Source organism: Hippopotamus amphibius, chromosome 13 (assembly GCF_030028045.1).
Source record: "Hippopotamus amphibius kiboko isolate mHipAmp2 chromosome 13, mHipAmp2.hap2, whole genome shotgun sequence".
NCBI classification, from domain to species: Eukaryota; Metazoa; Chordata; class Mammalia; order Artiodactyla; family Hippopotamidae; genus Hippopotamus; species Hippopotamus amphibius.
Window position 1 is genome coordinate 66,563,488 of NC_080198.1, and position 20,749 is coordinate 66,584,236.

General features: G+C 35.7%; 1 protein-coding gene across 3 annotated transcripts in view; it reads left to right on the top strand.

Moving 5' to 3' along the window:
* The first annotated feature begins 5,185 nt into the window (after nucleotides 1–5,185).
* BBS7 (Bardet-Biedl syndrome 7) overlaps nucleotides 5,186–20,749 on the top strand; it is a 41,028-nt gene continuing 25,464 nt past the window's right edge. For all 3 annotated transcript variants that reach the window (XM_057705103.1, XM_057705102.1, XM_057705105.1), the window contains exons 1-8: nucleotides 5,186–5,370; nucleotides 7,094–7,159; nucleotides 9,305–9,367; nucleotides 11,127–11,302; nucleotides 13,552–13,738; nucleotides 15,575–15,647; nucleotides 16,075–16,191; nucleotides 17,439–17,569. In XM_057705103.1, the coding sequence (XP_057561086.1) occupies nucleotides 5,335–5,370; nucleotides 7,094–7,159; nucleotides 9,305–9,367; nucleotides 11,127–11,302; nucleotides 13,552–13,738; nucleotides 15,575–15,647; nucleotides 16,075–16,191; nucleotides 17,439–17,569 (849 nt within the window). In that variant the 5' untranslated portion in view covers nucleotides 5,186–5,334. The remainder of the gene's footprint in view (nucleotides 5,371–7,093; nucleotides 7,160–9,304; nucleotides 9,368–11,126; nucleotides 11,303–13,551; nucleotides 13,739–15,574; nucleotides 15,648–16,074; nucleotides 16,192–17,438; nucleotides 17,570–20,749) is intronic.

Sequence of the window (20,749 nt, forward strand, 5' to 3'; positions counted from 1 at the left end):
CGGTTGATTTGTACCATTTTTCTGTAGTCCGCATATGTGTGTTAATATACGATATTTGTTTTTCTCTTTCTGACTCACTTCACTCTGTACGACAGTCTCTAGGTCCATCCATGTCACTACAAATGTCCCAGTTTCATTGCTTTTTACAGCTGAGTAATATTCCATTGTATATATGTACCACATCTTCTTTATCCATTCATCTGTTGATGGGCATTTAGGTTGCTTCCATGTCCTGGCTATTGTAAATAGTGCTGCAATGAACATTGGGGTGCATGTGTCTTTTTCAATTATGGTGTTCTCTGGGTATATGCCCAGCAGTGGGATTGCTGGCTCGTATGGTAACTCTAGTTTTGCAAGGAACCTCCATACTGTTCTCCAGAGTGGCTGTATCAGTTTACATTCCCACCAACAGTGCAAGAGCGTTCCCTTTTCTCCACACCCTCTCCAGCATTTACTGTTTGTAGATTTTCTGATGATGCCCATTCTGTGTGAGGTGTGAGGTGCTACCTCATTGTTATTTTGATTTGCATTTCTCTAATAATTAGTGATGTTGAGCAGCTTTTCCTGTGCCTCTTGGCCATTCGTTGTTTTTTGTTTTTAATGTAGCCCACCAAGATGTCGCTGCTACCTTAAGACATGTTTAAAAAGAGAAAATATAGTGGCAATTTTGTCTAACTTTGCATTTCATTTATTGTGAATAAAAACTCCCCACCCTGCTAATTATTTGAGAAGTGCTTAAAATTAGTAGTTTGAAAACCTTCACTCATCATTTTGAAAGAAAACACAGTATTAAAAAAAAAATACATCCCTTGCCTTTTCTAGATGCAGAATGAAAGAACTCCAAGTAACATATTATACAAGCTCTTTTTATTTATTTTTGATACTATGTCATAGCCTGATTTCTATGTTTTAAAATAAGTTTGATGTTCAAAAATAAACCTCTCATCTTTTACACGACTAACTTAAAGTGAAATGAACAGTGGGCATCACTGGTTAAATGGAGAATAAGCATTTCCAGCATACGTTTTTATTACAAATATTGTAAATATTGTATAAAGATGAATTCTATGCCACCTTTATTAATAGAGCAATCTAAATACCTTTTCTTTATAGTTACATTTCTATGCAAAAGTTACCTTTCTATACAAAATTATTTGCAAAACTGCACAATGAAAAAATGAAGTTATTATTAAAATTCCTGAGGGCTTTGAAGGATTATATACTACTATGAAAATAGTTTGTGAATCCAAAAGGGAAAACATTGGCTTAATGTTTTCTAAGATTTCACCCAGTCCTGGAATACTATTAATACTTCCCAAGCGTAAGTTTTAAAAAGATAACGTCTGCCCACTTCACCAGGTTTTCGACATTTTGATGGTTTGTTTGATATAATGCAAAAACAGCAATATTGATATCAGTACCATTTTCCTTAAATTGTTCACACGCACTGCCAGGACCTAGAAAGAGAAACAAGAAAATAGACAGTGGGAAGATTTGGTACTCACCGTCTTAGATAACCCTTTATCAGAAACTTGCAATCACTGGGACCGTGGGTTACCTACTTTGGAAACTATGCAGAGTTAAATAGATGATTCTTAAACACCTTATGGAAAATACAAAAAACAGGAGGAGAAGCTCAGAATTCTTCAAGTTACAACCATCTAAAGTTATTCTGGTATGTGTCTTAACAGTCTTTCCCTATAATTAAAGTCATAGTACACACACAATTTGATAGTCTTTAAAAATTATCCTGAGTGCTTTCCACATTGCTACACAGCCTTCGTTATTTTCACTTTCAATGGCTGCATGATAGCCCACAAAGTGGATGGATGCACTTTTCCCCTAGTATCGGACAGTTAGGTTCCTACTTTAAATAATACCTCAATTATGGCTTCTAACCTATTTTGTGTTGGTTTCATAGACTAAATATCCAGCATTGGGGTTATAGGTTAAAAATATCACCACATAACTTATAGATTTGGATATATATTACTAAGTTGCTTTTGAAAAGGGTTTTATTACTAGTTTAAACCATAGATGATGAGCACACGCTCTCTCTAGAGCATGTAATGGTATCATTTAAAATTTTTTTCTAATTTGAAAGGTAAAAAAGGTATCTTGATTTAATATTATTGATTTCAAGTGAAGGTAACAAATTTCTATACATTTGTTCAGCAGCCATCTTCCTTGTGAATTATCTGTTCATATTTTTCTCTTTTTTTAAGATTGATTGATTGGTTTTTGGCTGCGCTGGGTCTTTGTTGCTGCACATGGACTTCAGTTGCGGTGCCCGCAGACTTCTCATTGCGGTGGCTTCTCTTGTTGCAGAGCACAGCTCTAGGCACTCAGGCTTCAGTAGTTGTGGCTCGAGGGCTCTAGAGCACAAGGTCAGTAGTTGTGGCACAAGAGCTTGGTTGCTCCGTAGCATGTGGGATCTTCCCGGAGCAGGGATCAAACCCGTGCCCCCTGCATTGGCAGGAGGATTCTTAACCACTGAGCTGCCAGGGAAGTCCTGTTCATGTTTTTCTTATTGGAATAATTGTATTTCTTTTTTTAATACTTGTATGAACTGTTTATTAAGATACTAAATGCACATATTTATCCCAAATTGTTTTATATTTTAAATTTTTGGAGACATTGAAATGTTTAATCTTTATTTTTCATATCTGTTTTGTTTCTTTATGGTTTCTTCTGTTCCTTTTAAGATGAAATTCCTTTCTGTTAGGGGCTGAACTGTGTCTCCCCACCCCCCAATTCATATGTTGGAGTCCTAAGCCCCAATACCTCAGAATGTGACTGTATTTGGAGAAAGGACCTTTAAAGAGATAATTAAGTTAAACTTAGGTCACTAGGCCTTTATCCTGCATGACTGGTATCCTTATTAGAGGAGGAGATTCAGACACAGATGAACACAGCAGGAAGACCATGTGAAGACACAGGGAGAAGATGGCCATCTACACGCCAAGGAGAAATGCCTCAGAGAATTGGTTTGGTTCCCTGCTGATACCTTGATTTTGTACTCCTAGCCTGTGAGATCATAAAAGAGAATAAACTTCTGTTGTGTAAGCCACTCAGTTTGTGGTAATTTATCATGGTGGCTCTATCTAACTAATACACCCTCCAACCCCCTAAATTCCATAAAATTCTGTAGCAATTCTATTTTATCTCCTCTATGGCTTTATTTTTCAGTTTACTTCTAAAATTTATCTGTATTTTTGTTGAGTCTAAATTGATATTTTCTCCAAATTGCTACACAGCTAAACCAACTTCCGGCATTGTTGTCTGTTTCAATACTGAGTTATTTTGGCCTCAGCAAAAGAATTGTCTGGAACATTCTGGGACCTAGGCAAAACCTTCTCAGATCTCTGTGTAGGAAATAACTTATTTTCTTAAGAACCTCTACTCAAGGGTTTAATTCTTGTTTCACAAACATTTGTGAACTCTCCCCTGGTAGACCACAGAAACCACTTATTCATCTGTAGTATTTCTGTAGGCAGAGTGTGGTATGCACAAAGGAAGGACTGGTGAAAGTGAGGAATGTCAGCTCTCAATCAGATCCTGGGTCACTATAGGCCAGCAATAGTCTGAGGGTCCCTGAGGCCTTTTCAGCGGGTCTGTGATTTTGATGGTATTTTCATAACGCTGAGATGCTATTTGCCTTTTTCACTGTGTTGACATTTATACTGATGGTACAAAAGCAATGTTGGTTAATACTACTGGTACTTAAGCATCAATCTAGGTTAAACTGTAGTTGTAGGCATCTTACTCTTCATGCCACACATTGACAGGGGACAGTTTAATGTAAAAATGTCCTTTATGAAGCAGTGAAAATTGTTAATTTTAAGTCTCTACTCTTAGTACTTTTTTTTTTTTAATTCTGCCATGCCTCGTGGCATGTGGAATCTTAGTTCCCCAACTAGGGATCGAAACTGGCCCCCCCCTGCAGTGAAAAGGCCGAGTCATAACCACTGGACCACCAAGGAAGTCCGAGTGCATATCTTTTTTAATATTCTGTGGGATGACATGGGAAATACACATGAAGCATTTCTACTGAGTATGGAAGTACATTAGTTGCTTCAAGTAAAAGCACATGTATGATTATTTGAGTTACTAGCTGAACTTGCTTCTTTTTTCATGAAACAGTTTTTTGAAAGCATGACTGAGAGACAAATTACAATTATTTAGACTTAGATACTTGGCATACACTTTCTTGTGAATTCAAGAAGGGAAACTATCATTTCAAGGGAAATAATTGACATTTGTTGCCAATGCTCAAAATTCAAGCTTTTAAGCACAAATTAGAATTTTGCAAAAATTTGTATCCACCATCTGAGGTTGATAACTTTCCAATACTTCAAAACTTTTCTGATGGAATCTGTGATGATATTAACAAATGGATTTGGAGGGATGTTGTATAATGAAGCCACATTCCCCATTGCAACTAACTTTTCAAAAACTACCATCTGTTCAGTTTGGACCACATTTTCTTCACATACTTACCAAAACAAAAAAAAAACTAAAAACAAAAACTCGACGTGTACCAACAGACTATGCAGAAGTAGATCTGGGACTCCCCTGTTCACTGTTCAGATAGGCAGTCAATAGATTTGCAAACAAAGCCAGTCTTTTTACTTTATTTTGGAAAATAGTTATTTTTCATTAAAATATTTATATAATGAGTTCATTATTTTTTCAATATATATCTTAGAAATTTAGTTCTAATTTCTAATATGGTGAATATCAATAGATAATTCATATAAACAAAAGGACCTTGGGGTCGTTAATAGTAGTATGAGAGTTTTGTAAAGGGGTCCTAAGGCCAAAACTTTGAGAACCGCTGCTGTAAGCTAACTCCTTTGGCGGTGAAACCTAATTCTTTGAGGGATCCTTTCCAGTGGCGGTGAAACAGGTCAGAATCTACCCGCGCTTCAAGTCAAGGCTCTACACAGGAACAGACTTGGGGCTCAGGGCGGCGGGGGAGGTGTAGCCAAGACCGCGTCTGCGGTCTCCCTGGAAACCATCCCTCTAGGTCTCCTGGACCTCGCCCTCTGTTCCTCTCCGCCTCTCATTGGAGCGGGTTAAGTCGGTGGGCGGTCTGTCGGGAGCGGGGCGGGGCTTCATTTCAGTCCAGGGCCCTGTTGCTTGAACGTAGTGACGTCACGCAGGACGCCGCTGCCCTCACGCTTCGCCTTTGCATCCCCCACTGAGCCCGCAGTAGCTGGCGTCGTCCCGTTAGAGAGGACGCGAGTTTTTTCCCCTCAGAGGCCTGGGGTCTCGCAACCTCTGTCCCACCTGCCCTGGCCTGGCGCTGCCCGGGGCGTCCCTGCCGCCGTCATGGATCTGAATTTAAACCGAGCGGATTATTTACAGGTAAACCTGAGGGGGTGGGGCGGACGCTGAGCGGGGTGAACCCCGCTCGCTGAAAGGATTCGATCCTTCCGCTGCCGTCGGTTGGGGTCTCAGGGAGCCGACGCGGCGTCAGAGGAGCGGATCTGGGTGCTGCCCCCGTGACGCCTTTTTCACGGGCAACTCCTGCTTGTCGGTGACGGTCCACCGGGACTTGGAAAGAAGGAGCGTGCGCCCCCGCGATGCTGGCGTCTGCCAGGTTCTGAAGATGCTCCGCAAGTCTCCACGCGCTCGCAGCTTCCTCCCCCGGACCCTTCACCGCCTCCACGGCTGCAGCTGCCTGTGGGCTTCTAGCTCCCGAATCTCCGTCTCTACCCAGTCCCTTGTCCACAGCGCCAGACACTTACTTCTAGCTGAGCTGGACCTCACGAGCCAGATCATAATAAAAGCAATGGCAGCAGTGACAGTTGGCGTTCTTTCTGTTACACCACCCTGCCTTTCAGTATTTCAGCCCTAGTTTACTCTCCCTCTTCTCCATCTCGTTTTTCAGTAACCCTATTTTGGCTAATGGTACAAATGTTTGATAGTTTCCTTGAGAGTTATGCTAGGTACTTCCCACCTTAATATCTTCTATATCCATCTTGTCACCAGATTTTGCTGCTTTTATCCACTAAATAGCATTTGAATTTGTCCCACTTTCTCCCTCCATCTCTGTTACCTCCAGTTCAGTCCTCATCTCCTCTTGCTTGGGTAATTGAAATAGCCTCCTAACTGGGCTCATAGCCTCTGGCTTCACCTCCCTCCAACCCATCCTTCACATCCCTTGCTAGATTGATGTTTCAGAAATACAAATCGAAACGGGTTAAACTTTAATACTACTCCCTAGAATACAGAATAAAAGGATAGATCTATGCTATATGTAAATTCTTTCATGGTCAGTTGTTTCCTCCAGTTTCTTTCCGTTTGGTCCTATTCTCCTCCCCTAGCCATGCACCACTAGTGACAGTTCCCTGATGAGCAAACCATGCTGTTTTGCTTTTTTGTTTTTTTTTAATATTTACTTATTTGGTTGCGCCAGGTCTGAGTTGCAGCAGGTGGGCTCCTTAGTTGCAGCTTGCTGGCTCCTTAGTTGTGGCATGCGAACTCAGTTGTGGCTCGTGTGCAGGATCTAGTTCCTTGAGCAGGGATGGAAACCGGGCCCCATGCGTTAGGAGCACAGAGTCTTATCCACTGCACCACCAGGGAAGTCTCCAAACCATGCTGTTTTCATCTTCTGTTCCTTTTATAAAAATCATCATCAGTTAGATTGGATGTCATTGTCATCAGCATGTTGGTATTTTAGCAAAAATCTTCTGTGTTGCATTTTCAATAATAACTAATCTATTCCCAAAGATTTTAAATTACAAACACTCAACAGCTGTATTATGAAGTTGTAGAAGAGGGCTTCTAGAAATATTTCTGTGTGTGTAAAATATCTTGTCAGTAATGCCACATAATTATTTTTGGCTAGATAATTTATGAGCATAAACTTTACTATTTTTGATTGTTTCCTATATTCTGACTTTTGTGACATATTTCATTAGAAAATAAATTCATTGCTGATAATAATTATTTCATATCACTAATTGCAATAAAAAACTAAGGGTTACTATGATTAGAATCTGCTGGTCCTTTTAATCTCTGATATAATAACTTCAAATTAGTGTATCAGAAAACATTTACTAGGCAGCTGATGTGTTTTCCTTAGGTGGGAGTGACCTCTCAGAAGTCTATGAAGCTACTTCCTGCCTCAAGATATAGAGCCACACAAAAGGTGATGTAGAGACACTGATTTCTCCATATTTCTTTAGCTCTGACAGAGGAGAGGTTTATATTTCCTTTATTATTGATAAGTTCTGTTTTTAATTCCAAGGCTAAAATGGAAATGAATTTCTTTTAATTTGAACAGAGTTGGAATACCAAAGGGCATTTCATTTATAGACAGTAATTTTCTTGGACATTATAATTATTATGTACAATTAGTAAATAGTATAAGCAAAATAGTTGAAAACCATATTCCATTTTTCTGGTAATGATTTACTCTGTGTGTACTTGTGTGTACCAGATTGTGTATATGAAAAAAGAAATATAAAACAGAGTAGACTGTAGAGAAAATGCTTTTCAAAAACTTTATCATATTTATAAGAGTAACTAAATATTTTGATGTTAAACTTCACATTTAACTAACAATATTGATTATTTTTATAGAAATAATAATCCTGTGATTGCCATAAGACAATTGTAATTTCTTGGTAGACTAGTAGGATATTTTAATAGCTGCAAAATAAATAGTGTTCCTATATATTAACATTTTATCAAGATATATCAACAGATTTCTGATTGTCATTTATTGTATTCGGTCTACTAGAACAGTACTTCTCAAACTTTTTGGTCTCGCGACTCTTACATTTTTTTTTAAAAAGATCATTTTATTATTTTATTTTATTTTTATTGTAATGTAGTTGGAGTACAATGTTAGTAAGTTACAGATGTACAATATAGTGATTCATAATTTTTAAAGGTTATACTCCATTTATATTATTATAAAATATTGGTTATAGTCCCTGTGTTGTACTATATCTCCTTGTAGTTTATTTTATACATAGTCGTTTGTATCTTTTAATCTCCTACTCCTGTGTTGCCCCTCCCCCTTCTCTCTCCCCACTGGTAACCACTGGTAGTTTGTTTTCTATATCTGTCAGTCTGCTACTTTTTTGTTATATTCACTAGTTTGTTGTATTTTTTAGATCCCACATACAAATGACATCATACAGTTTGACTTTCACTGTCTGACTTATTTCACTTAGCATAATGCCCTCCAAGTCCATCCATGTTGTTGCATAATGGCAAAATTTCATTCTTCTTTTTGGCTGAGTAGTATTCTTTATCCATTCATCTGTTGACTGACACTTAGGTTGCTTCCCTATCTTGGCAATTGTAAATAATGCTGCTGTGAACATTAGAATGCATGTTTCTTTTCCAATTTGTGTTTTTATTTTTTTTGGATGTATACCCAGGAGTGGCATTGCTGGGTCAAATGGTAGTTCTATTTTTAGTTTTTTGAGAAACCTCCATACTGTTTTCCACAGTGGCTGCACTAATTTACATTCCCACCAACAATGTCCAAAGTTCCCTCTTCTCCACATCCTTGCCAAGATTTGTTATTTGTGTTATTTTTGATGATAGCAATTCTGACAGATGTGAGGTGATAATCTCCTTGTGGTTTTGATTTGCATTTCCTTGATAATTAGTGATGTTGAGCATCTTTTCATGTGCCTGTTGACTGTCTGCATTTTCTCTTTGAAAAAAACGTCTGTTCAGGTCTTCTGCCCATTTTTCATTCAGGTTTGGTTTTTGATGTTAAGTTGTATGAGCTGTTTACATATTTTGGTTATTAACCCCTTATTGATCATATTATTTGCAAATATTTTTTCCCATTTGATATGTTGTCTTTCCTTTTTTTTTGATGGTTTCCTTTGCTGTGCAGAGGCTTGTAAGTTTAGTTAGATAAATCAGCTATACTTCAATAAAAATTAAAAATTAAAAGGTTTAAAAAATATCAAATAGGTCTGTCACAACCTTATTTTGATAATGTTTTAAAAGTTAATCTTAAAATGTTCTTATGCTCCAGTTAAGAAAAAAAAATTACCTCCTTGCCATTTCTCTATCTGTTCTCTTATTCTGTTCACCTTGTAGGAACAGAACAGAAAGCCAGCTACTTCCATAACAACTCTTCATAGCCTTCTCTTTGGCCCTTTCTTATAATTCTTTGGTGGATATTTTTTGTGGGGCTGTCTTTACTAGATTTTATGATCTCTACTTTTAAAATCATAATTTATATATTGAGAACCTTGTTTACCCCATATAAGTTAATAGGGCATAACAGCAGTAATTTTATATTCTCTTCAATCTGTTGCAGGTGGTTGTTGGAGATCATGATGGAGTAGTTATGTGCTTTGGCATGAAGAAGGGAGAAGCAGTGGTATGTGTACCTTTTGAATACTGCTACATTAAAATTTTTCTAAAGCACAATGAAAAATGGGTTGTGGGAAGTAGTCATAAGAAGTACGAGGCTACAGGCAGCACAAGAGTCATTTGCTAGCCGTTTGTAAACCACCTATGACAGCCTAGGGTGATATATTAGTTTCTTATGCTGTGTGACAAATTACCTCAAATTTAGGGGTTTAAAACAAAACACATTTATTATCTCACGGGGCAGGAGTCCAAGCTTGAGGCCTCACATGGCTGCAACGCAGATGCAGCCAGGCTCTATTCCTTTCTGGAGCTCAGGGTCCTATTCCAGGCCCACGTGGTTGTTGGAAGAATTCAGTTCTTTTTTGTTGTTGACCTGAGATCCCCACTTTATTGCTGTCTGTAAGCCAGGGCCTGCTTTTAGCATCTTGTGGCCCCCACAGTTCCTTGCCATGTTGTCTTCTCAGAGGGCCTCTCATAACATGGTGACCTGCTTCTTCAGGCCAACAGGAATATCTGTCTGATCTGCTAAGGTGATGTCTTATATCACAGAATGTAACATGGAGGTGACCATTGCATCACCTTTGCTACTTAGTGTAGCGTAATCAAGGGAGTGATTTTTACATCATCACATTCACGGATCTTAGTTTCCAAGTGATGGGGCTGAGATGTGAACTCTTATATTCATTATACATTATATGGAATTTGCAAAAAGATAAAGAGGGTGAAAACTATCAGAAACTCAGTGTTCCCATTATTCATATGTCCTTCCAGATATTTTATTCTCTGTGTATAAAGTCATTGGGGGTGAAGGGAAGAAACTGATGCCAATGATAACATAGAAAATAATGAGGAAGAAATTAATGATGCAAATGTTTCCAATTAAATAGAGATATGAAGTTATACACTCAGGTTTTCTGTAAATTCTATAGTCCTTTATTTATACTACTAAAATTTATAAAATTGTAAGGTAACCAGGAGAGATTAATTTTAAAAAGATGATTAAGGTGTAAAAACATGTCCATTGGAACCAGCTGGGGAATCTTGGTAAAATGCAGATTCTCATTCAGTAGATCTGGGGTTGGGCCTGAGAGTCTGCATTTCTAATAAGGTAAGTGATGCTAATGTTGCTGCTTAGTGAACCCTCCTTTGAGTTGCAAGAGTTTAGATTTTTTTTTTATTATTATTTTTATTTATTTATTTATTTATCTGGCTGCGTTGGGTCTTTGTTGCTGAATGCGGGCTTTCTCTAGTTGTGGCAAGCAGGGGCTACTCTGCTGCGGTGCGTGTGTTTCTCATTGTGGTGGCTTCTCTTGTTGCAGAGCATGGGCTCTAGGCGTACGGGCTTCAATAGTTGCGGCACACAGGCACAGTAGTTGTGGCTCGTGGGCTCTAGAGCGCAAGCTCAGTAGTTGTGGTGCAGAGGCTCAGTTGCTCTGTGACACGTGGGATCTTCCTGGCCCAGGGGTTGAACCCATGTCCCCTGCATTGGCAGGTGCATTCTTAACCACTGTGCCACCAGGGAAGTCCAAGAGTTTAGATTTCAGTGATGTCATTGAAATGCAATATGTGTGGGAATAAACATTACAAAGTTTGAAGATACTAGCAAAAAACCCAGAAGACCACTGGATACATTTGTATCTGAAGGTGTTCCTGTATAGTAGAACTATAATATTTTGTAAGATTAAAATCACAACTCTTTTTATGGTAAAGGAAAATACTTGCAATAAATTTGTGTGCTTAATTTTTTTCCTCAATAATTTTTGCAGACAGTGTTCAAGACTTTACCTGGACAGAAGATTGCAAGATTGGAACTAGGAGGGGTTCTTAACACGCCCCAGGAAAAAATTTTTATTGCTGCAGGATCTGAAATTAGAGGCTTCACAAAGAGAGGAAAACAGTTCCTCTCTTTTGAAACGAACCTCACTGAAAGCATTAAAGCTATGTATGTTTATTCTCTTTTTTATTTTTACATATCCATTTACAGTATTTTGGATAGGTAACACACATTTGATTAAGTACCACATCTGAGTAGGTTATCTGGGAAATAATTAAAGATACTGTATTAGTCAGAAATTAAATTTGACCTGGAGTCAATACAAAATCAATTGATTGAGTGTTGAAATCTTTTCTTTTTAAGGCATGTATAGTTTTTATAGATTGATTTTTGACTAGTTCAGTTATGACTCGTGATCAAAGTATAAAAGAGGTGAAAGAAATCTCCAGATATTTAGATTCCTGTTGCTTTGCTGTCTCTGGTAGTTCTGGTTTTGAGGTAGCATCATTTTGTTAAAAGGCTGGCCATCAAAGTTAGTGACTACCAAAAATGTATAATTTCAGGTGAGTCAGGTAAGACTCTTCCTTAATGGCTTCCTGATATGTGAAATTTTGTGATTAAAATTTTAGTTTTCGAATCGTGGAGAACTGGAAGAGGCTTTAAAGTTTATCTAATCCACTGTTCTTCAAACCTGCTACTTAGGAGAATCCCTTGGAAGCTTTAACCAATATATTCTGCTACTTCATACCTGCAGAGTCACAGTTATTAAGAGCGGATTAAAAGAAAAAAGTTCTTCATTTGAATTCTATGCAGCCATGTTATGTAAGCAGCCAGACCTCGGTTTGGAAACTACTGGTCCAGAGTGCTGTTAATGCACAGCTGTCCTGTGTAATTCTGTATAGTGCACAGCACATGTCCTGATGTCTGGGCTGTAAAACTTAGGTTCAGTAAGATGAGATAAGAATTAAACGATGGCAAATGGAAGTAATTTCAGTGGCTTAACAAGAATATCATTCTTTTGAAATGCTTTTCTAGATAGACATGGCCAGTGATAATTGTGAAATACTAAAACCAAAGTAGCGAATTATTAGTATACCTCCACATTCAGAAAGGTATATGGGCTGAGGTATGAATAAGGTAAGGAGTTTCCCAGCCAATAGTCTCTTTAGCTAGTTTCTTAAATGTTTTTGCTGGAGTGACAGAGGTGGGATGGAAAGGTTCTTCACTCAATTTTTGAAAATGTATTATCTGAATCTCCACATTTATAAGGTTGTGTGGGAAAACAAGATTATAACTTGACAATATTCAGTAAGAAAACTGACCACTTATGAAAGTGATTACCACTCATGAATCCTTCCCTGCTTATAATGCAGATGAATTTGAAAATGAAATTTCAAATCTTGTAAAAGATAAAGAATTTCATTAAGTTGATAAAAATTACATTAAGAGAACTTCTGCAATCATATGCAGAGCCACAAAGTAAAGTCATTTGAACAATCATTGTAGAGCAGAAAATCAGTGAGGACCATTATAGGATAAGGAATAATTTTAGTATCAAAAATTTTTTAAATAGACCTTAGAGGAGAGGTGGAAAAATAGGTGAAACTATCAAATAAATACCCTCTTTATGATCACAAGGTGATAGCTATTCTAGAAGTGAAGATAATATAGTAGTGTATAATTTTTGTCAAAAATTTTAACTCCCCCAGTGAAAATTTGATTCATTCTAGGAATTTAAACATAGTTGTGATTATTATCTAAATTTTGTTAAATATATAATTTGAAATGAATTTATTTCTTTTTTCAAGTTAAAATTCTAATGAAATCATTTTTTCCACTGTTTATTATTCAGTTTCAAGTTGATTCAATTCAAATAGCCTTATTCTATTTAGTGTGGTAGTAAGAAAGCTAACTGTAGAGTTAAAAACTGAGTTGCAGTCCAGTCTACTACTAGCTGTGTGCCTTTAGGCAAGTTACTTAACATTTTAAAAAGGGATAATGATGGTCCTTAGTTTACAGAGTTATATGAGGATTGAGGTAATACATGTAAGTCACTTAGGAGAGTGCTTGGCACATAGTATATACATTTTAAAAAGTTCCTTTTTGATTTATTAATTGTCTTCAGATATAGACAATTAAATTATGATTATCTTGTCTTTGTTTTCAGTTTTTCTGAGCTCCATTTTTGAGATGCCTGGGGCCTCTAGACTCTCATTTTCAGCTTTCAAAATCAATGCTATACCAAAAGGCTAGAAATTAAGTGGGGGAAATGAAAACAGTGTTCTCTGAGTCCGTGATAAAATGATAGTTAACTATATATAAGTAGACTTTTATTTTCATCTCTGAAAATAATTCAGGAGCTTCCTATGCTTATTTTTTTAAATGTGGATATCTTAAATTACTTTTAATATTCTCAGGCACATATCTGGTTCAGACCTTTTTCTCAGTGCAAGTTATATCTATAATCATTATTGTGACTGCAAAGACCAGCATTATTACCTTTCTGGAGACAAAATCAATGACATCATCTGCCTTCCAGTGGAAAGAGTACTTCGTGATGTACCGGTGTTGGCCTGCCAGGACAGAGTACTCAGAGTTTTACAGGTTGCTGTTATTTGCATTTTTACAGTTTTTCATGATTTAGGTAAATAAATATTGATGAGCAATGTATACTTGAGATAAATTACTTTGGTGACTACTATGACTTTAAATATCTTAAAATTATAATTGGAAAAAAATTTTTAATGTTTTAATTGACCAACTTTTTTTTTTTTTTAACCTTGAGGCAAATGTGTGGAAATCTTTGCCAAGTTTTTAGAGAGGCATATGTGGAAAAAAGGACACTTTCCCCCCCACACATAATATCTGAGTTAGTATAATCAGAATGTAGTACCTTTGCTAGAGAGGACCCTTCCCAGCTTTTCCTTTCTTTTCTGGCCATGCCCCACAGCTTGCGGGATTTTAGTTCCCCAGCCAGGAATTAAATTAGGCCCTCAGCAGTGAAAGCACCAAGTCCTAACCACTGAACTACCAGGGAATTCCGAAAGTGACTTTCAATTAAATAGACATTCTCTCTCTCTTCTCTCTCTCTCTCTCTCACACACACACACACACACACACCAGGACCCATAAAACAAGGTTTAATTGTGAATAACATATAACAGGTGGATTAACTGGATCAAAACTTAGGATGATGACAATACAACTGAACAAAAAGTCTAGCTGTTTATTCCGTACCACCAAAGGCTATCTCACTCTTTGGAATTTCATAGCCAGATGGCCATTTCTCAGCATCAGCTCTTTTGTAGAAGGAAAAAACCAGTGGTTCTATGAAGTTCTTTTTTTTTCCTCTATGGGGAATTAAAGTAATGTTCAAGGTTCACTCTAGGGGCATGAATTTCTCGCCTCGCCTGTGCTCCCAAATATTGTTTGAATAAGGCTTTTAACAAGCTGATTCACATCCAGTTGATCTGGCTGAATTCTAGGATTCTGCTTTGTTTAACAAGAGATTCATATGCTTATTGTAAAAAAAATCACTAAGGATTTGTGGAAAGTAAAAAATTGAAGTCTTTCCTTTGCCCTGCACTGTTTTCCCTTACTCCCCCTCTGCCTTTGTAGGCAGTCCATTACCCCAAAGGTAGCCTTTTTAAAACAGTTTTCTGTGTATTCTTTTGTGTATATAGTTAGATGTAGATATCTGTGAATTTTTAATGTTTTTAAAATAAAATCTAAAGCATACGGCTCTCATATATTCTATATATATTTAAAATTTTTAAACAAAAATGGTATACCAGATTTACTGTAATTTGGCAAATGTTTTTTAACTGAGTGATTTATCACAGATTTTTTATGTGAATTTAATACTTCCACCTCATTCTTTAACAGCTTCACAAATACTGTGTACTAAACGAAAGCATTATAAGCGACAAAATTGAAAAAAAGACAAATAAAAGGATTTAACTTGTTTTCTTATCTAAGTAGCAGGTCATTCTGCCTCTTACTAGAGTGAGTTTTGGAAATACCCAAATGCAAGGCCAGAATTTTCCTAGGAAGTGACTTTGAGTCTGTTTGAATGTATTCTAAGTTAAAGCCCTTGAGTTAGAGAGGATAGAAGAAACACCTGGAAAGTTTTGATAGGGAAATTTACCAGTGTCAAGTTTTCAGGCAAAGTATCTAAAGTGAAAAGTATTCAAAGTATTGAAAAGTATTCAAATATTTTAATATTTGAAATATTTATTTCCTCGCTCTTTATATTTTATATATGTTATAAAATGAGTCAACATGTGCAAAATTGCTAACAAAAGTTAATATTCGCAATCTAGATTTTTTCAGTAGTTTTATTCTAGAGTTCTTTATATGAATATTGATATTATCTATGAATACTTATATTACTTTAAATTTGTATTCTGTTTTAGTTTTAAAATACTTGTTCTTCTTCAGGGATCTGATGTGATGTATGAGATTGAAGTTCCTGGCCCACCTGCTGTTTTGGCCCTACACAATGGAAATGGCGGTAATCAGGGTTTTAATTTTGACAATCAAATAAGGGAGTGAGTTACGTTACTTAAGTTTAGATATTTCAGGTTTTTAATCATTTAACTATATATTAAGTGGAAATGGGAAATTGTAGTAAGAACATAAACTGGAATAGAGACACTTGTCTTCTAACTTGCCAGTAGCTAACAGTAGTGAGTCATTGAACTTTAATTTTCAATTTCCTCATCTTAAAATTGAGGAAAGGTCTTATCTCTGTGGTTATAAAATTCTGTGAATGTATAACCATCCTTCTAAATTAGGTAAATTAATTTTAAAATCTGTCTTTTTATAATATTTTTAATGACTTTTTACATGAAAGCCAATATATATGAAAATATTTTAATTTTAAAGAAATATTGTGAGTTGTGAGATAAATATAATATGTTGACTTTAATTATAACTAGGTGACTCTGGAGAAGACCTTTTGTTTGGAACATCAGATGGAAAACTTGGGCTTATTCAGATCACTACATCCAAACCAATACACAAGTGGGAAATTCGAAATGAGAAAAAGAGGGGAGGTATGTTTTTGATATAATTCAGATTCTGAATTTCAGTGATCATTAAGTAAGATATCCTGGGAATTCCCTGGCGATCCAGTGGTTAGGACTCTGTGCTTTCACTTCCAAGCGCATGGGTTTGATCCCTGGTCAGGGAACTAAGATCCCGCAAGCTGCATGGTGCGTGGCCACAAATAAATAGATGGATAGATACATAGATAAATAGATAGATAGTTAGGTCAACCTACATTATATAGTTAATTCTGTTTTATTTATTCATAATATATAGCAAACTTAGCAATTTACAGAGCCACCTCAGGTTTGTTTACTGTTTGTTTATTTAGCAGGTCTATCATACTTTTGCCATAATCTCTTTTTAAGAACTTTTATTGATATATAATTGACATAACAATAAACTGCATATATTTAAAGTGTACAATGTGATATTTTTTTCTTATTAGTAGTGTATATGCCATAATTTTTTAAAGTAAGATATGCTAATAGTAAATTGGGATGGATAGGCTCTTATGGGCTAATGTCTAGCTATAACATCAATCTATGCTCAAATCCATTTTTCATTTTTTGCTGTAGGGAATTAATTGGAATTTGAGAGTACTTAGTATGAGGCAAAGAAGAACTGCAGTGGGGTCAGGGAATATTCCTGTTTTCTAAGAAATTTATACCCTTCTAAGGTGAATTTATATCTGACTTGGTAGGTTTGGATGGCTATTTATAGGTACAACATGAGCTTTGATTGATAAGAAATTGTGTTAATAATGTAAAAGATTTAGGGGAAAAGAATGTCCAGGAAGAGTTAAAAATAAAGGCAGAGGACTTGAGGCAGAGGTAAATTCAATTCATTTGAGGAGAACGAAGACCACTGTGGCTAGATATATTCATATGGCATGAGATGGTGTCACAAAGGTGCGGTAAGGCCAAATCATATAGGTCCTTGTGAGCCTTGGTAAAGGGTTTTAATTTTAGTCTAGGTGCAGTGCAAAGTCATTGGAAAATTGTATGCAGGGGTATGATGTGATCTAATTTACCAAACTAAAACAAAAACACTCCATGGAGAGTGGATTTGCCGGGAAGCAGGTCAAAATTAGAGGCATGGAGTTCAGTTGAGAAGTTATTGTTATATTTTAATTTACCCTACTCTGTTTTTTTTCCTACTCTGATTTGATATATATGTATTTTTTTCATTCATACTTAGTATATATTTGACTAAAATATCAGTTTTATTGATAACTTGTCACCTTTTTTTAAAGGTATTTTGTGTGTTGACAGCTTTGACATTGTGGGTGATGGGGTTAAAGATGTGCTTGTTGGGAGAGATGATGGAATGGTGGAAGTGTATAGTTTTGATAATGCAAATGAGCCTGTTCTACGATTTGATCAGGTAAGTTCATTTTTTTTTTTTTTTAGGTAAGTTCATTTTTAAAAAGACTATATAGGCTTATTATTCATCAGTTATAGAGATGACTGACAGTTTGTGTTTATTAAATGAAATATATTAAAATCTTGTGTTTGGCTTAAAATATCGCTGCTTTGATTTTATCAAAATCTCTAGACTACTCTCATGTTTGACTAATAGAATATTACCCTCAAGCTGAACAATAAATTGCTTTTTCATTTGATTTCTAAATATTGTATATCTAAGTTACTCATATTAAATATTTTACCTTATTTTCTATAATGCATAATAGATGATAGGAGTAACATTTATATGTTTAGGTAACATAAATGAGATTGTGTTGTTTTAAAGTAATAAGGTTTTAGGAATAAACTTCATATTGTTAAGACAATATCAAAAATATCCTTAAGCAGAGAAGGAAAAGTAGCAGTTTCACTTCTAGCCACTCAAGATCCACTGTATGAGAAGAAATACTAGATAAGAGTTTTAGTTCACAGATTTTAAGTGTAATTAAGCTTGTTTATCCCAAGGTACAGAGTCAAACGGAGAATCATTCTGGCATAAGCTGAATCTTTCATTTTCATAAAGTGGTGTTCTCCTCTCCAGGGTTTCCCCATCGTGCCTCACGCATGATATATTGAGGGTGTTTTAACAACAACAAAAAGCCACAACTCAGTATCAGCTTTTCTTTCTTTGTCTAATTTCTCTAATAATGGTATAAGTTCTCCCATTACCTACTTTAATTGCATGTCGGTAAATAACAGATGTTTTGGTACATAGGTAAAGTATATTATTATATAGATAATATGGGGGTGAAAACATTATACAACTTATTTTCTAGATTTATTTTGTATTTGTTCATCTTACTTTGGTGTAAAAAGTCACTGTGCTAATGATGCAAATAATAATTTAGGCTTAAAAGTATATAATAATCCTGTGTTGGTGATCTCCCGTTTTTTTCTCATCAACTCCTGAAAAATCTTCTTATTTAGATAACCCTAATTCTCCTCTTTGATTTCTATTCCAAACCCCAGTAATAACATAGCATGTCTCCCCTCTGTCAGATGCGGCACTAAGAATTCCTGTCTTCCCACTCTTTCTTCTGTTTGCCTGATGATAGAGGTTCTGCTTTCACGTTAAGGTTAAGGCTGCAAATATGCTGCCTCATCTTGATTCGTGATGTCACTCTCTTTATTGTTTTCCTAGTCAGGAGAAGTCCTCTTATCTGACACAGTCTGGACTGATGGTTTGTTAATCACAAAAGTTACAGAGCAGATCATAAAAAGACAATATATACATACCTTAAGCATCACGTTTTAACTTAACCTTATAAGTATGTATTTATTCACCAATATTTTGAGCAGTGACCAAGGTCTTTTTTTGTGTTTCCCTAATTGGCATTCCATGTTATTACTTACATAAACCATGTCTATAGTGTGTTGTCTAGGATCTCCTGTTTTATGGTTCTGTGACTGTTTTTTTTTTTTTTTAAAGTATAAGTTGAATTAACTAAATCTACAACTCCAAGACTTTTATAAAAAGGTACTTGAAGTACATAGGATAAATGAATTTCATTAAAATGTTGTATTGGCAAAAAAAATGTAGAAATTAACAGTTTTTTAATTTTTGCAACTTTTTCTGAGTACGTTAGATTAAATAAGATACTTCTAAGTGAGTGAAAGAGTAAGTTATAATTAATAGTCACTTAATAAACCACTCAGAAAGTGAGAATGTGTGTGACTCTATTGACTGGGTGAAACATTCTTTTGTAGTCAGCTGGTTTCCAGTGTTTTGCTTTCAATAAATAGGAGGACCTAATCAAGTTGTCACATGATATATCATTAAAAAACATTTTCAGTGGTAGATCTGATGATTTCAGATATGTAACTTGGAAAATATTAAACAATTGCGTGAACTTTCTACAACAAAATTTCTTTTTATTCTCCTCAACATCTTTATGGGTCTAAGGTCGATTAGTGCTTATGTCTGTGAAAATGAAAATTAGGAATAGAACTGATGTTGAACCCAGTCTCATTCTAGCAATATATAAATAATATTTATTTGTGATACATGAATGATTTATAAAGAAAAAAAGTCCCATTCATCTCATGAGATACATTTCCTATAGAATTTTGTTTTAGTAGTTAGTTATTATTTATTAAAACTTATATATTTGTCTTGATCAATTGTGAAATACTAATAATTATAATGATAGAAATTGCTAATGCTTAGAGCTTTTCAATCACAGAAGATAAAAAATTCTATTTTTTCTTGGTTGCAGAGAAGTATAAAAGAATTTTAAGCATATGAGTATATTACATTAAGATAAATGTATGTGGGGAAGTGGAGTGAAAAATAGAAGCTCAAGGAACAATGTAAAATTTCCAACTGTTAAAGAAGGATTTGGTTTTTCATTTTTAAGTCAATTGTGTGTATAAATTTGTCATGATATTTAGATTCATTGAGTATGATTGGGATGTGATAATGTGACAGTTTTATTTTAAAATTACAATCTCTAAAACTTCCAGACATTACATTCTTTGTAACTATTTAAAGTAGTGATGAAAATCTGAAAGCCAGTTTAAAAATGTACATGGGGATGGATGCAGTTTTTTTTGTTTTTTCAAAATTAACTTTAGCGAGAACATGAACAAAAAAGTTTGAAGAATTCTAGTATATATGAAATCCACTGGGACACTTGTTAAAAATGCACCCAGAGAAATTCCTTAGTGGTCCAAGGGTGAGGACTCTTCCATTGCAGGAGGCACGGAGTCTATCCCTGGTCAGGAAACTCAGATTCCTGCAAGATGCACAGTGCAGGAAAAAAATAATAATAAAAACAAATAAAAATAAAATAAGCCTGTGAACCTAACTTCATGCAAATGTGTAATCAAACCTTTCGTTACTTGAGTCTCTCAGATGATTAGCTCAGGAACAGATAAGAGAGCCTGACTTGCAGAGTAACTCAGAGGTTTGCCTCCTACAGGGAGGGTGAAGAGAACTAGCATTTTTAATGCTAGTGCCCATTCCTTTACCTTCCCTTTACCTTTACCTTCTCCTTTAGAACAACGGTTCTGGGCCTTGCCTGGTAAGAATTACCTGGCAGAGCTACTGGTCAAACCCATTAATGGGTTGTCAACACATTTTTTTTTTTTAAATGAAAGA